Raw genomic sequence first — 16931 nt, forward strand, 5'->3', positions numbered from 1 at the left:
AAGCGAGCACTGTCCTTTCTTTTATTGATGTGATGAATCACAGTAATTGTTTTGCGGTTATTGAACCAGCCCTGCATCCCAGGTATAAATTCCACTTGGTCATGGTGAATAATTTTTTTAATGTATTGTTGAATGCAGTTGGCTAGTATCTTGTTGAGGGTTTTTGCATCCATGTTCATCAGGAAAATTAGTCTATAGTTCTCCTTTTTAGTGAGGTCTTTGTCTGGTTTTGGAATCAAGGTAATGCTGGCTTCATAGAAAGAGTTTGGAAGTTTTCATTTCATTTCTATCTTTTGGAACAGCTTCAAGAGAATAGGTGTTAACTCTTCTTTAAATGTTTGGTAGAATTCCCCTGGAAAGCCATCTGGCCCTGGACTCTTGTTTTTTGGCAGATTTTTGATTACTAATTTGATTTCCTTACTGGTTATGGGTCTGTTCAAATTTTCTATTTCTTCCTGTTTCAGTTTTGGTAGTGTATATGTTTCTAGGAATTTGTCCATTTCTTCCAGATTGTCCATTTTATTGGCATATAATTGCTCATAATATTCTCTTGTTATTGTTTGTATTTCTGCTGTGTTGGCTGTGATCTCTCCTCTTTAAATCTTGCTTTTTATTTATTAGGTCCTTTCCTTTTTCTTTCTGATCATACTGGCTAGGGGTTTATCAATTTTGTTAATTCTTTGAAAGAACCAGCTCCTGGTTTCATTGATATGGTCTATCATTTTTTTTTTTTGTTGTTGTTGTTTTTTGTTTTGGTAGCATTGATTTCTGCTCTAATCTTTATTATTTCCTGTCTTCTGCTGGTTTGGGGTTTTATTTGCTATTCTTTTTCCAGCTTTTTAAGGTGTAAGGTTAGTTGTGTATCTATGACCTTTCTTCCTTCTGTAGGAAGGCCTGGATTGCTGTAAACTTCCCTCTTATAACTGCCTTTGCTGTGTCCCAGAGGTTTTGGGCTGTGGTGTTATCATTTTAATTGGGTCTATGTACTTTTTAATTTCTTCTTTAACTTCTTGGTTAGACCATTCATTTCTTAGTAGGTTGGTCTTTAGTTGCTAAGTATTTGTTACTTTTCTACACTTTTTCTTGTGGTTGGTTTTGAGTTTCATAGCATTGTGGTCTGAAAATATGCATGGTATGATCTCAATCTTTTTGTACTTGTTGAGGGCTGCTTTGTGTCCCAGTATGTGATATATTCTGGAGAATGTTCCAAGGGCACTGGAGAAGAATGTGTATTCCACTGCTTTAGGAAGAAGAGTTCTGAATATATCTGTTAAGTCCATCTGGCCCAGTGTGTCATTCAAAGCCATTGTTTCCTTGTTGATTTTCTGTTTAGATGATCTGTCCATTGTTGTAAGTGGGGTGTTGAAGTCCCCTACTATGATGGTATTATTATCAATGAGTTTCTTTATGTTTGTGATTAATTATATATTTGGGTGCTTTCACATTTGGAGCATAAATGTTTACAATTGTTAGGTCTTCTTGGAGGATAGACCCCTTAATTATATAATGCCCTTCTTTATCTCTTTTTACAGTCTTTATTTTAAATTCTAGATTGTCTGATATAAGTATGGCTAGTCTGGCTTTCTTTTGGTGACCATTAGCATGATAGATGGTTCTCCATCCCCTTACTTTCAACCTGAAAGTGTCTTTAGGTCTAAAGTGGGTCTCTTGTAAACAGCACATAGATGGATCTTGTTTCCTTATCCATTCTGTTACCCTGTGTCTTTTGATTGGAACATTTAGTCCATTGACATTTAGAGTGAGTACTGAAAGATATGAATTTATTGCCATTATGTTGCCTGTAGAGTTGGAGTTTCTGGTGGTGGTCTCTGGTCCTTTCTAGTCTTTGTTGCTTCCCATCATCCCCCCCCCCCCCCAGTCTTTTCTCCCTTCAGAGAGTCCCCCTTAAAATCTCTTGCAGGGCTGGTTTAGTGGCTACGAACTCCTTTAATTTTTGTTTGTCTGGGAAACTTTTAATCTCCCCCTCTATTTTGAATGACAGCCTTGCTAGGTAAAGAATTCTTGGCTGCATATGTTTCTGATTCAGCACATTGAATATATCCTGCCACTCCTTTCTGGCCTGCCAGGTTTCCATGGATAGGCCTGCTCTGAACCCGATCTGTCTTCCCTTGTAGGTTAAAGACTGTTTTTCCCTTGCTGCTCTCATGATTCTTTCCTTGACTGAGTATTTTGTGAATTTGGAAGTGATATGCTTTGTTGATGTTTGGTTTTTGTTGGATCTAATGGGAGTCCTCTGTGCTTCCTGGATTTTGATGTCTGTGTCTTTCCCTAGGTTAGGAAAGTTTTCCTCTATGATTTTCCCTCATAACCCTTCTACCCCTTTTTCTCTCTCTTCATTTTCTGGGGCTCCTATGATTCCGATGTTGTTCCTTTTTAATGTCACTGATTTCTCTAATTCTTAAATCATGCTGTTTTGCCTTAGTCTCCCTCTTTTTTTCTGCTTTATTGTTCTCCATGAGTTTGTCCTCTATATCACTGATTCACTGCTCTGCCTTATCCATCCTTGCTGCTGCAGCATCCATGGAGATTACAGCTCAGTTATAGCATTTTTTATTTCATCCTGATTAGCTTTTACTTCTTTTATCTCTACAGAAAGGGATTCTAATCTGTTTTCAACCCCAGCTAGTATTCTTATTATTGTGATTCTAAATTCTGGTTCAGACATCTTGCTTGTATCTGTGTTGATTAAGTCCTTGGCTGTCATTGCTTCTTCCTATTCTTTTTTTGGGGTGAATTCCTTCACTTTGTCATTTTGAAGGAAGAAAAGGAATTAATAAGGTAAAAAAAATTAAAATTAAAAAATTAAAAACAACACAAAATAAATCAAATAAAGGATGCTTGATCTTAGGTGTGTTATGGTCTGGTTGTTGAAAGGAGCTTGATAGATTAGAGAATAAAGGGAAAGATAAGAAAAGGAAAAAAAAGGAAAATGTTTGAAAATTTGAAAAAATGAATACAGTGTAATAGAATAAAATGAAATTGTGGCAGTATAAAAATAGAATTTGAAATATTTACAAAAAAGGAAAACATTTAGTGGAAAAAAATTAAAGAAAAATATTTTTAGAAATGGGAATAAAAAATAAATTTTTTCTCTTTCTGTATTCAAGTATAAGAAAAGAAAAGAAAAAAAAATTGAATAGATGGACCAGCAAACAAACTGAAGTACAATTGAAATTACATCAATTTCCCCTAGAAGTCGAACTATGAAGCACTTTGTAGTCCATAAACTAAGCAGGTGGAGAGACTTGTGTTGTTCCTGAAGAGCAAGGTTGGCCAAGTTGGGCAGGGCTTAGTGTAATGGCTCCATTCTCCACTAGATGGTGCTGCTCAGCTTACTGGGGTGGATTGTTGTGGCGCCTGTAAGATGTGTATGCGCATGTGTGGGAGGGGGAAAAATGGCGTCACCCAGCTACCCAGTCTCTAGTATTAGAACTCTTTGCTCTCCTCAACCAGCAATCATGCTCTTTTGTTTCTGGCTTCCATCCACTCCCCGCTTCTACACTGTCTGTGACCAATCTGTTAGGTTGCCAGGCGGCACTTCCTTCCTAAGTTTTATCTCAGCTGCGGCTGAGTTTCCCAACCCCTCACCTCTGAGGGACTGTGGCTTTGACCTGCTCAGTCCCTCTATGGGAGCGTCTCACTAAGCAATAGCCGAGTACCAGCCAACCCCCAGGAACATTTGGGAGACCGCGCTGCTGATGTCCAGAGACTGCGGCTGGGTGCTAGCCCACTCAAGAAAAAGTTCCATGATCATGTAGCAGCGGTGTTTTGGGGGTTATGGAAAATCTCAACACACATCTGGTGCCAGGTTTCCCCCTTAATGTCCTTGTTCCAGCACCAGGTAATGTGGCTGTTCTCTGGGGTTCACCGGGACCTTTGCCTGTGGGGCTGCTGAATAGCCTCTACCAGATACTCTCCCAGCAGGGCAACTGCCTCTGCCCGTGTGGCCTGAGGACCCCTCGGACCTGGCTCTCTGCTCCTGGAGATTTGCCCTTCCCACCAGAGCACCACCAGTATCGAGCTGCGGAGTTTCAGACTCTGCACTCCCTGTTTATAGAGTCTTAATGGGATTTAAACTCTCTCCTTTCTCCTTTCTCCCTTTTTTTCCCAGTGCCTTGTGTATTCTTCCTTTTCTCTCTAGCCGCTTTCGGGTGAGGGGTGGGGGGTGGGGGGCAGTGAGGGGGGTGCTTTCCATGCTCACCCCTCTCTCTGTCCTCTCTCTGCAAGCAAAAACAGGTCCCTGCCCTCTGCGGCTGTCTCCCCTGGTTCACCTCTCCATGCTGCTGGTACCTGCAGAGTTCTGTGGTTCAGGTTGTGCGGATTGTTGTGTTAATCCTCAAATCAGTTTTCTAGGTGTGCAGGATGGTTTAGTGTTGATCTGGCTGTATTTCAGGGGTGAGAGACACACAAAAAAAACTTCCATGCTGTTCTGCTATCTTGGCCCCTCCACCTCAGTGTTTTTATTTTTAATCTTGTATGACCTTTGACCCATTTAATTTCAAAATATATATCTCACTTTAGGGAAATGTCTCTTTTATGTTTATTCTACTCTATCGTCTCTGTTCTTTATTTCTGGGATGTGTATCAAATGGATTTTGGAAATCTGTTCTTTATATATCTTAATTGTTTTCCTGATACTTTCTGTCCATTTGGCCTTTTTCATTGCGTTCTGGGAGAAATCTTTGATTAGATCATCCAGCTCACTAATTTATTTCATAAGTTTCCATTCTGCTTATTTGGCACATGTATTGAATTTGTTTCTTTACCAAGATTGCTGATTTGTTCATGACCATGTTATGTTTTAACGGTGCCATATTCTTTCTAGTCTCTTCATTGAGGGTAATTACACCAACATTAAAGTTTTCGATTTACTATTTTAACTGTACTCTTTTCCTTTCCATTTTAAGTTTTATCTCCTGTGGTTTTCTTTCTTAAATGTACGATTCTTGGTTATCTTCTTTCTTTGGGCGTGCTGTCAAGTGGGGTATGTGGGAGCTCGGCTTCTGGGAGGAGTAGCCTCTTTTCCTCCTATAGTCAGTAGGTGTCAGGGACATCGTCCCGTTTCTCTGAGCCCAGACACCCCTCCTCTATTCACTGGTTAGCCAGTGGGCCATGTCCGTGCTGTCTCCTGTGTAGTGCAAGTGTGGGAGGAGAAAGGGCCCCGTTCCCAGCTGCTCTCACTGCACTTCTCCAACTCATCCTCTTAATGACCACCTCAGTATTCCCTCCTGGAGCTCTTTCAGAAGCACAGCTAACTCAGTCCAGTTTATCCTACACACTTGTTTCCCTGTGTAAGTTATCCTGCCTCCTTCCTACCATTCAGGAACTTAAACTTCTGATAGGCCAGTTGCACGTACCGATTTTGCATGTTTATTGACTTCTGTGTAGCCATTTGGAAAGTAAAAACAAGCCAAAAAGTAAGAAAACACTGAAATAATTGGGTGGCAGAGAGAATTATTGTAGAATATATCAAAAAATTATGAGAGCATTTTATGGGGCGTGCTTGCAAAGTTGTATTTTGAGATGTTGTACTCAGAAAGGAAAAACCATAGCTTTTAAATCCAATTAGTACTAAAAAAGAAATGAATTAAGCACCCAATCTAAGAATTTAGAACAAGAACAATAAACGACACTGAAGGAAGTAATTAAGATAAGAAACATAAATTAATAACAACCTCAAGAAACAGCTGTTATAAAAATCCAACAGTTTGTTTTTTGATAAGGTCGCAAAATGAATAAATCTATGGCAAGTCCAATCAAGAAGAGATGAGTAAAAATGCAAATACGCAACATTAGAAATGAGGAGCCAGGACCGTACATTTGGAAAAGATTAAGCTTATATTACTAGAGATAATGGTATGCTAATAATTTGAATATGTGGATTAAGTGAAAGATTTTATAGGAAAATATAAAACTCTAAAATGACTCAGAGTTAAAATACATACAGACAATTGCAAATGCATGTGATCTGTAAAGTTTTATGAGAATTACTCTCCCTCAACAAGCTAAACTTGGAAAATTTTACAGGCAAGTTCATTGGAATTTTCAAGGAACAGTTTTTTTTTCCTATGCTTTACAAATGGTTTTTGAGCAAGGAAAGAGATTAATGTAGAATTAATATTGAACTCGAATCTCTATATGTCACAGCCTGATAAAGGGAGCACAAACATGGAAACTTGTAGAAATTAACATTTGAAAGAAAACTTTAGTTAATGATATTTTTTTCTCTTAGATAATTTACTAAGGCAAAGTAAGGTTTATTCTAAGAACATAAAGATGACTAGCTATATGTTATAACTTTTTATATCTTTTCTCTCCAGTAGGGTAGGTTATGAAAGAAAATCCATTGGATTTTAGCAACAACAACAAAAACAAGCATTGATAAATTTTAATCTTTACTACTAATTAACAACAAAAAAAATTATCATGAACTAGATATTTAAAAGATTGTGTTAACATACATATAGTTTTCCAAACCAATAACCAACATTAATTCAATGGTGAAATATTAGAGCACTAAACAGTATCAGGATATCTGCAACACCTACTACCAACCAGTATTGTTCTGGAAATTCTAACCTAGTGCTTCATGGGTTAAAGTTATTTGATGGAAAAAAAAATTTTTTTAAAGCTGAAAGCTCTTAACATAGCGTGGAACAAAGTTTGGGAATTGTTTTAGCTAACTTGATAAGGCAAAAATACAAAACGGACCTTTTCTAATTATTGGAAATAAGTTATTATTTTTGGGTGAGAGCAATTTGCCTGTACAGCCTAAGAGAGTCTACTGAAAAATGATTAGAACAAATGAAATAAAAGAATTGGTTATAAAATAGAGGAATCAACAACTTTCTCAAATATCAGCAAACATTAATTAGAAAATATAATAGAATAAAAAGTCCTTATCAAAAGGCAACTATGTAAAGAAATTACTCCATTCCCTCCCTTCCAAAAAAAAAAAAGTGAATAAGCCAAGAAAAAACCCCAGAACTTTCCTATGATCGTGTCAGTTTGAATAATATAGAGATGGGTGATGGTTCCGAGTGGTAAAATTCAATATTGTCATAACTATAGTTCTGTTCAAGTTAATTTGTGAGGTTAGTGCAACTCCAATAAAATTTTCAGGGGAATGAGGTGGTTTGAAAAGACTGTTTCTACATTTCAACCATGAGAATAATCACAAGACTAAACAAGAAGCTTTACAGAATATGGATAATAATTTGTGTGTGTGCTGGGGCAAGGAGAGCTTAAGGTATTAGCTGTTTAAAAATATCTGAAACTCCCTTGTACTGCTGTGCATAAGAGGTGAACTGAAGGGCTCTTTGACAATATCAAATTATAGTTTCCTAAATGTGAAAGTATTAGGTATAAAAGGTGTAAGTTTGTTGTGTGGAAATAATCAGAGGTCAGAGATGAACACAAGGTGTACATACAGTGTTGTTTATTTTCAAAATGATATTACTGGAAAGTTTGAAACCATTTGTTCAAGAGGTAAGAGAGGATTTTGAAGTTCAGAATACCATGGTGCAACTGCTGTGGTTTTTTTTTTTAATTTTTTTAAATTAAAAAAAATTTTTTTTCAATATATGAAGTTTATTGTCAAATTGGTTTCCATACAACACCCAGTGCTCATCCCAAAAGATGCCCTCCTCAATACCCATCACCCACCGTCGCCTCCCTCCCACCCCCCATCAACCCTCAGCTTGTTCTCAGTTTTTAAGAGTCTCTTATGCTTTGGCTCTCTCCCGCTCTAACCTCTTTTTTTTTTTTTTTCCTTCCCCTCCTGCAACTGCTGTGTTTTAATGACATGGGAATGTGATCACCCATATAAAAATGAAACAAATAAGTTTTATTAAAAATAGACTCTGGGTGAATTTTGAAGGCTGCCTCTTCTTCTTGTACTTTGTGCAGATTATTTCATCCCCCTAAGCTTTATTACGTACGAGAGTTATTTGCCCCGTGATACTGTTTCTAGGGTCAGCGGAGAGAAAGATTGTAGAAAGTTTATCTTAATGCCTGGCACGTGATAAGCACGTGATAATGCGACCTGGGGTGCTGATAGGAAGTTATAATCTGTGTGTATAAATCAAGAGATGAAGGAAATACACTGACATGTTATCAGTAGAGAGATTTTATGAGTGATTATTATGTCTGGTTTTATCGCTTCTGTACTTTCTACGCTTTCTACAATGAATAAGTAACTTTTATGAGAAATATTTTTTTTAAAAGAAGAAAGTTGACAGGGAATATTTCTGGGCTGAGAGAGAGCTGTGTGATTCAATGATTATTAGTAGCTGGAAGTCCATATGTCTTTAGATTAAAATGCTAGAACTAACAATAATTAGTAAAAGGGGAATGCCCATTATTGCTATTTTTTGACTCCCCTACTTTACCCATTAATATTTACTTCCTCTGATTTGGTTATCTCCTCTTAATTTCTTGAAGTAGTTTCCACTTTGTTCCCCAGTGAAGGCCATCTTTGCCCTTCTGGGCAAAGGTATTCCTGTGGGGGGCCCCAAAAGCAGGAGTTCTCTGAACTGCCCCCTCCCCCTGGAGCTCTCTCTCTTCTATTAAAAAACATTCAAAGGAAGGGGTTCTTTAACATTCATGACATCACCTCTCCTGCTTCCACTGTCCTCTTCCTCTTGAGTTGAGAGAACATCCTCTCCTGGGAAAAGTTTGTCCTGGCCAGGCGATGGCACTTCAATGTTTACATAAAGCGGTCAAGCTGAACCATGTCGGAACGCGCCTCACTGGGATTCAGACATGATTTCAAAATGACCCTATCTTCGTCTTCAGTTACTGCACGAGAGCCTTCCTCTGGAGTATCCCTTTCCTTCTGGCCTCATCAGGTTTCTCCAGTGCCCAACTTTCACACACCTGGCTGTTGTGTGGTTGATCCTTTGGTTCAATGGACCACAGAGAAGTGATTTCTACAACCTCTGGCAGGAAGTGGTGAGCCCTCTACTTCTTGCTGTTAGCTTGGGCCCCGGCACTGATCCTTAGAGCTCCCCAGCCCCGTAGCCCGTCCTCTGGCAAGAGCAACCCCCCCGCCCAACACACACCCCAGAAGCGTGAGCAAAGGGAGAGGCATGGATGGCTGTGTTGTCTGCATTTCCTCCCACCACTTTGGCCAATGTTCACAGCAGATTCTGCTGTTAGCATCTCCAAAATGGTATTTTATTTATCCTATTACTTTAGTGCCCTCTTAAGATGGAGCTCTGTTAACGTAGGGAGACGTGGGAAGCTTGGGGAGACGTGATCTCTTTCCTCTGGGAGTCTTCACGACATGCTTGCATTGTTGAGCCACACCCAGCACCATTTACTCCTTGTTTCTCGGCATCCCTTCCTTTGTAGCCCCACGCCCTATTGCTTGAACTGGTGTTCAGCAATACATTTCTTTGGGCTCTGTCTCATCGTTGCTTCTGGGTCTGTCTCCCTCACTGCACTTTGGCTTCCTTCAGGGTGGAGCTGTGTCTGTTTGCATCTGTACCTTCAGCATGAATCCAGGTGTCTGGAAAACGCTCGCTGCTTAGCAAATCGGTGTGGAGCGGGACAGGACTTGACAGTGCCTCAGATGCCGTGTGTCACATTCCTCCTGCTTAAGGCATTTTGATTTCCTTAACGTCCAAAGCTCAGCCCTTGGAACAAGAACCACTTATTTGTATCTGTCCAACTAGATATTGCACTTCTGTATGAGAAGCCAGTAAATGAACCGAGGATGTGTTTATAAGGCATGCAGATGCATCTGCAGTGGCTATCAATTCAGCAGAACAAATGAATTAGTCGAAATTATCCTTCGTGATACCAAAGGAGAACCAGCCTCTTCCTAGTAAATACGCTTTGCTAGATATAGAATAATAACCCTGAGTGCGGTGACGCCAGAGCCTCCCCGCTGCCATCTGGACCAATGTTCTTGCATGGTGATGCCTCATCAGCTCTGCCCTGGTTTCCCGCCTGCTCTGGGTTTTCTCCTCTCCCTGGCCTTGCTCTGTCATAGGACAATGCGTGTCACTCTCTTCTCGTCCCCTTTTCTTCCTGCCTGGCAGTTCTTGGCTTCGTAATGTAGTGTTTTTGCTTTTTTGCACCTTCATGTATTAAAAACTGTATGAATTGATGAGGATTTTTTTTAAAGTTCGTTTATTTATTTTTAGGGAGAGAGCTGCAGGAAGGGCAGAGAGAGAGAGAGAAGAGAGAGAATGCCAAGGAGTGCAGAGCCCGATGTGGGGCTCGAACCCACAAACCACGAGATCATGACCTGAGCCAAAGTTGGACTCAACTGACTGAACTGCTCAGGTGGCCCTCATTAGGATTTTTAAATAGAGGAAAACCTACAGACAAATGGTCTCCCACACAGATAAACCTCTGTGGTTGGTATGAGAAAGTAATATATGCACATGGATTAAAAGTCAGAAAGCAAAAATTATATACGATGTTAAAGCTTCCTGCCCTGCCCATGCACTCCACGCTTCTCTCCCCAGCGATAATCACAGTTAACATTTTGGTGTATGTTTCTTTTTATAAAATTGTTTTAAATATGATACACATCTATAGATAAAAGTTGAAATGGATATATGTGTATCTTTTCTATTCACGCGGAACAGTCCCAAGAAAAGTGCTCTGAACCTACCTTTTTTTCTATTTATTTTATTTATTTGTCCCATAAAAATTTTTTTTTTGAGTATTTGACACACAATGTTACATTAGTTTTAGGTGCACAACTTAGTAAATTGATAAGTTTATAATGTTATATGTTATACATTACAAGTGTGGCCACCCTCTGTCCCAGTACATCACTATTAAAATATCATTGACTGGGGGTGCCTGGGTGTCTCAGTTGGTTAAGTGTCCGACTTCGGCTCAGGTCATGATCTCGCGGCGTGTGAGTTCAAGCCCCGCGTCGGGCTCTGTGCTGACAGCTCGGAGCCCGGATCCTGCTTCGGATTCTGTGTCTCCCTCTCTCTCTCTGCCCCTCCCCTGCTCACGCTCTGTCTCTCTCTGTCTCTCAATAATAAATAAACATTAAAAAAATTAAAAAATATATCATTGACTGTATTTTTATGTTGTACTTTTTATTCCCATGACTTGTTCATTCCATAACCGGGAGCCTTCACCCATTTTGCCCAACCCCAAACCCCTCCACTCTGGCAGCCATCAGTTTGTTCTCTGAACCTTTTATTACTTAATGTATCTTAAAGATCCACCCATAGGTACCTCTCCTTCTCTCCCATCTACCTTATTCTTTGTATCTCCTGCATAGTATTCCATTATGTAGATGGTTTAACTTTCTGGTCCAGTTCCTTATTAATGGGCAGAGACTTTCTCTTGAACTTTTACTGTTTCAGTAATACAACTGTGACTATCTCTATACGTATATCTTTGAACAGTTCTTCAAAGGATGTGTATGTTTTACATTGATTGTTGTTGCTAAATTGTCCTTCAAAAACTAAATTGGTTTTCACTAATTTAGATGTACCACCAAAGTGCTTGAGTGTACTTGATTCCCTGTCAATCTTTTCTAGTTTTTGCCAGTATGATAGAAAAGTTTTCTCTCCTTGTTCCGATATTTCTTGGATTGTGTGTGAAGATGATGACCATTTTGAATTTATAAGCAATCTGTACTTTGTGAATTTTCTCTTCCCATCCTTTAGTTCTTTTTCTGTTTGGTTGTTGTGTTTTGTTTTTTTTTTTTCTCATTAGTTTAGATGAAGTCTTATCAACCTCCTCAGACCTTTCTTGAGCCTTGATCTAAAATTGTAACTGAGTCTCACCTCAGTGTGTTCAATCCTCTGCATAGGATTACAACTGGATATATTTCCCACTTGTTTGTGGGTTTCTCTTTTTCTAGAGTAGAAACTCTTAATCATGGATCTCATCTGTCTTGTTCATTATTGTATCCCCATCACATAGATCCACACCTGGCTCATGATAAGCATTCAGGTGTTATTGAGTGAATGAAAGAATAATTGAATTAGCCTATATGGGTTATAAAAATTTTTTGTTTGTTTTCTAATTTTGTTTATGGATTTTTTCCCAGTGGCAGCTTTGAATTGTTTATGCAACCACATTTATCAATAATTTTCCTTGATGATTTCAGAAACTTCCTTGTTCCACATTTATAAATAAATTTACCTCTGCCTCCTTTAAAGACCCCTGTGGCTCCATCTTTTAAGTTCAACTGTTAGACCTCTATAAAATTTATTTTGATATTTTAAAAATCTAGTTTTAATTTTTCTCACAACAGTAGGCTAGTTCCTTGTCATTCGTTGAATTGGCTCTCCTGCATGCATTTAGCATACAACTTTATGGTAAACTACATTTCCACGGGTTTCTGGCCTCAGTCAGATTGTTTTAATTGCCGCAGTTTCATGATATGTTTTCATATTTGGCGAAGCTGATCTCTCTCCTTTCTTTTCGGTTTTTCATGGTATGATTGCCTATTAGCTTTTTTCCAGATGAATTTCAGAATCATTTTGCCAAGGCTGAAAAAATATTTTAAAGCAATGCATAATAGTATTCACATATACTCAGAATATATGCCTTGTATAGTTTTTGTCTCATGTTTCGAGCTGATGAGAATTTAATTTGTTCAGAATTCATGTTATTAAACTTAGGATGGGCTGGATATCAGAAGTTGCTTGTTGGAGAAATGCATGTGAGAAGAGTTGGCATCCTTTGGCAAGAGGGATTTTGATTTAGGCTGGATATGCTCTGTTAGAACTTTTGAGTGTCAGTGGGTGCTATATTTCTGGGTGTGGCGTTTATACTTGAGTGTGATGAACTCCTGACGAGTTATCCTTAATCTTAACTGCCTGTTTTGGATGCATCTTGCAAGAGACACTAGATACAAAAAAAGCCTAAACTTTAGTCTTTATTTTGCTACTAATGAGCCATTTAGCTCTTGATAAGTTAAACTGAGTTTCTGATCTTGTTCCCTCATCTGTAAAACGAGCATAATCTGCACTCAATTCATTCACTCATCAGATAATACCTTATTTTTCTGCCTACCTTTGGGAATTACTGTAAGGAACAAATAGCAGAATTCTGGTAACATTTTTGTTTGAAAATGTTAAGTCCTGGTTAAGCATTGTTCCTTGAAAAACTTTTCATTTGCTTACCTCCAGTCCCCCTCTCCCCAAATCCCATCGAAAAGATGATAAAGGAAAAAAAAATTAAAGCCATAAGCCAGGAAGAGCAGAAAAAAAAAAAAAAAAAAAACAGGCCAGCAATTGCAGCAAAGAAAAGAAATCGGCAGAATTTCGGGAGCTGAAAAGTAGAGCAGAAAAAGCCAAAACCCATTTGCAAGATGTAGTGAGGTGCCAGTTGAAGCAGTCCCAGTGCCATTCTGGAATTGGAGGCACCTGGTGCGTCCAGAGCTGGGGTTGAAAAGATGATGATGAATTGGAAGTCTAAATGAGGACCTGTAGGACCCCAGGAGCCCCTCCCTTGCCACAGTGAATGTTGGAAAATGTGGTAAAGATGAGGGCTGAGGAAGGTGATGTACTTGGGAGGGGAAGTTGGGACTGGGATGGGGGTAGTAATAGAGACATAAATCTTCTCCCATAGCAGGAAGTCAAAAGATATGTTTTTTAAAAGTTAAGACGTAGAAGACTTTGCATGCTATTAAGAAGGAGGCAATTGAGAGGTGAAACTACACATAGGAATTGAAAGTGATTCTGTGGGAGGGGCGCCGGGGTGGCTTAGTTGGTTTAGCGTCTGACTCCGGCTCAGATCACAGTCTCGTGGTCTGTGGGTTTGAGCCCCACATCGGACTCTGTGCTGACAGCTCAGAGCCTGGAGCCTGCTTCGGATTCTGTGCGCCACCTCCCTCTGCCCCTCCTGTACTCGCACTCTGCCTCACTCTGTCTCTCAAAAATAAATAAATGTTAAAAAAAAAAAAGAAAGAAAGAAAGTGATTCTGTGGTTGATGGGGAGGACAGGAGCTTCTTCTTCTTTTTTTTTTTAAGTTTATTTATTTATTTTAAGAGAGACAGAGACAGGGTGTGTGGGTGGGTGGCAGAGACAGCAGGGGAGAGAGAGAATCCTAAGCAGGCTCTGGGCTGCCAGTGCAGCACCCAATGCGGGGCTTGAACTCAAGAACTGTGAGATCATGACCTGAGTCAAAATTAGTGGGTCGCTTATCTGACTGAGCCACCCATGTGCCACCTTTTATTTTTGTATAAGCCTTGGTAGTATTAATAACCAGCACGTTGCTTGGTAGACTTTTAAAACTAGGTACATGTATTATAGTGACAAAAAATAAAATGAAATAAATGACTTCATGCCATTGTAGAAAAGTGAGTCTCTAGCACAAGGCTTGCATAAATGCCTGTAGAATAGTTGAGTGAATATTATTCAGTTATTTAGAAAACTCTTTTTCCCTTGTTGATGGTGCTAGATAGGAATTAGAATTAAATAGTGTTCTTTATGGATTGACAAGTAATATATGTGGAATATCACAGTATATAAAACCAGTCTCTTTATTTTGAGGACTATAGCATGTCAGAAGGCCTTTGAATAAAGTTAAAAAAAATACAAAATGTCAGTCTGGACTTTGGATTTACTTTATACTTTTAATTAAGGAAGTTTTAGGGTTAAAAATACATGTGTTGGTATGTTTTTATCAAGACGTGTCAGTATTTTCTCTACCAGAAAATTCTCTGACTCAGGCATTAATTTATGACACAGTCCTGATAACTCTCTTCCCTTTGCCTTTTTCTGTTTTTGAGAAGAGGTTAAAAATCAGTCTGCCTCAAGGAAGGCAGTTGAGTACTGGAGAAATCCTGGCACCTAGTTCTTTGGTTTAATATCAGAAACAGAGTAACAAAGTTTGGAAGTTGCCTCTTCTAAGAGAATAACTGGAATGTCAGAAGCAGAGATCTAGTTGTAGTAACATGATCTCCTACCTGAAGCAAAGTACCCCTCCAGGGAGCCCTAAGTTCTGCTGGTATTAGAAGTAACGAGTCAATAATCGGTAAGTTGGTTATTTTCCAGGTTGAAGGATGTTTTACCAATGGAATTGTACTACAAAATTGAGTCCAACATTTATTTGCAAGTTACTATAAATTTTGGGGGAAAGAAATGCTAGAGAAATACCCGGAAATAGTACTGTGTGGCATTTCTTCAAGAACTAATTTGATTTTTCTTTGTAAGACACAGGTGAGTTTGACTCACATTGCATTTTCCTCTGTGTATGTTGTACCTATTAGTCTAATATCTTGAGCACGCACACTGGCTTTTTAATCTTACGATTTTACACTCACAGAGCTATTGTTTGAGGCACAATCATTTTTGCTACCTAGTTATATAAGAAAATTCACATGGAAATGGTACTTAAGTAAAAGTTTCAAAAATGAAATATTATACCAGCTAAGGTTAAATATGTAATTGATTTGGGTATCTTCTGTACAACCATGTTACTTGAAAGCCATATTTTAAAACTTTTATTGTTCGTAGAGTGAATTACTGGAATTTAACCGGCAGCAACAGGAGGAAGAGAGAACCAAAACCCACCAGGCTGAACACAAGAGGTATAAATGGCTAATAAAATTAGCATCTTTGGTTAAAACAATTACTTATAAAGTTTCTGCAGTTGTTTTAAGACATCACTATAGTTATATTGAATGTGTTTTAGAACGTGTATTACCTTTTTAATCTTTATATTATTGGGGTATTATATGTATATGAGGATGCCCACTGTTACGCGCATGTGCACGCGCGCACACACACACACACACACACACACACACACACACAATCCAGTTTTTCTGGATAGGTGGCATAAATTCACACTAGAAAACAGAATCATGCTCTCAAGCTATTTATTTGGGTTCTACTTAATTTGCCTCCCAGGGAACAAAGCATTTTAATACTTTGAGATGATCCTTTACTGTTTGTAGACCATTTTAGAATAATTGAACTCATCCAGATGGTGAGATACTCGTACGAAAGCTCAGACAAGAACTATCTTATATTGACTAACATATTGGGGAAAATAGCTTAAAATAGAACCACGAAGCAAATTTCAAGTACTCTCTGTCTTATTCCTAACACCCAGTAAAATATCATACTGATATTGGCCTGGTATACTGACTCACATTGGTATACTGATATCATAGATACCTGCTATCTAGGGATAGATACCAGATACCAGATAGATATCAGGGATAGATACCTGATATCTAAGGATAGATATCTATCCTTATTCTAGGATTCTCCTGGGGGCACTTGGCTTATCCCAGTTTACTGCAGTGTGGTTGAAGATCTCAGAAGTATTTAATGTAGAGGCTCTCATGATCTAAAGGAGCAAATTCTTTTTCTAAAACCGAGTGCTTTCACTTACAGGTTTAACCTTCCCACTGTTGCTAATGTGTGGTTTTAAATTGTGGTGCTTTCATTTTGTAATTGAGACTTTAAAAAGTGTTCACGGAAGCTCCCTATTCTGCTGGAGCTGTGAACTATGGATGGGTACTCATATTCTTTTGACTGGATTGTTGTGCTTCCATAATCCAGTCAAATAGTTTTAAAATGTCAAATGTGAATTTATATGTTTTTTTCCAATTAAAAGAAAACATCAAAACTCTGAGACACTGGTTAGGCTATTTTGTTAGGTAAGGGGTAACGGTTACTGCTACCTTTGTTTTTGTTTTTATTTTAATGAAGTAGGTTATAAACTAGCTTAGTCTCTTATTGGTTTTTCTAATTTTCTGTTTAAAATTCTTTCTATTAAAAAAACTAAATAGGGGCGCCTGGGTGGCTCAGTTGGTTAAGCATCCGACTTCGGCTCAGGTCATGATCTCACCGTTTGTGAGCTTGAGCCCTGTGTCAGGCTCTGTGCTGACAGCTCAGAGCCTGGAGCCTGCTTCGGATTCTGGGTCTCCTCCTTTCTGTGCCCCTCCCATGCTCATGCTCTG

The 16931-nt window shown here is 38.8% G+C and overlaps 1 protein-coding gene across 1 annotated transcript in view; it reads left to right on the forward strand.

Annotated features, from left to right (window-relative positions):
* EPSTI1 (epithelial stromal interaction 1) overlaps nucleotides 1–16931 on the forward strand; it is a 97925-nt gene that overhangs the window by 69164 nt on the left and 11830 nt on the right. The window contains exon 9 of the mRNA XM_049647454.1: nucleotides 15475–15548. Coding sequence (XP_049503411.1) covers nucleotides 15475–15548 — 74 coding nt within the window. The remainder of the gene's footprint in view (nucleotides 1–15474; nucleotides 15549–16931) is intronic.

This window comes from Panthera uncia, assembly GCF_023721935.1.
Source record: "Panthera uncia isolate 11264 chromosome A1 unlocalized genomic scaffold, Puncia_PCG_1.0 HiC_scaffold_16, whole genome shotgun sequence".
Lineage (NCBI taxonomy): Eukaryota > Metazoa > Chordata > Mammalia > Carnivora > Felidae > Panthera > Panthera uncia.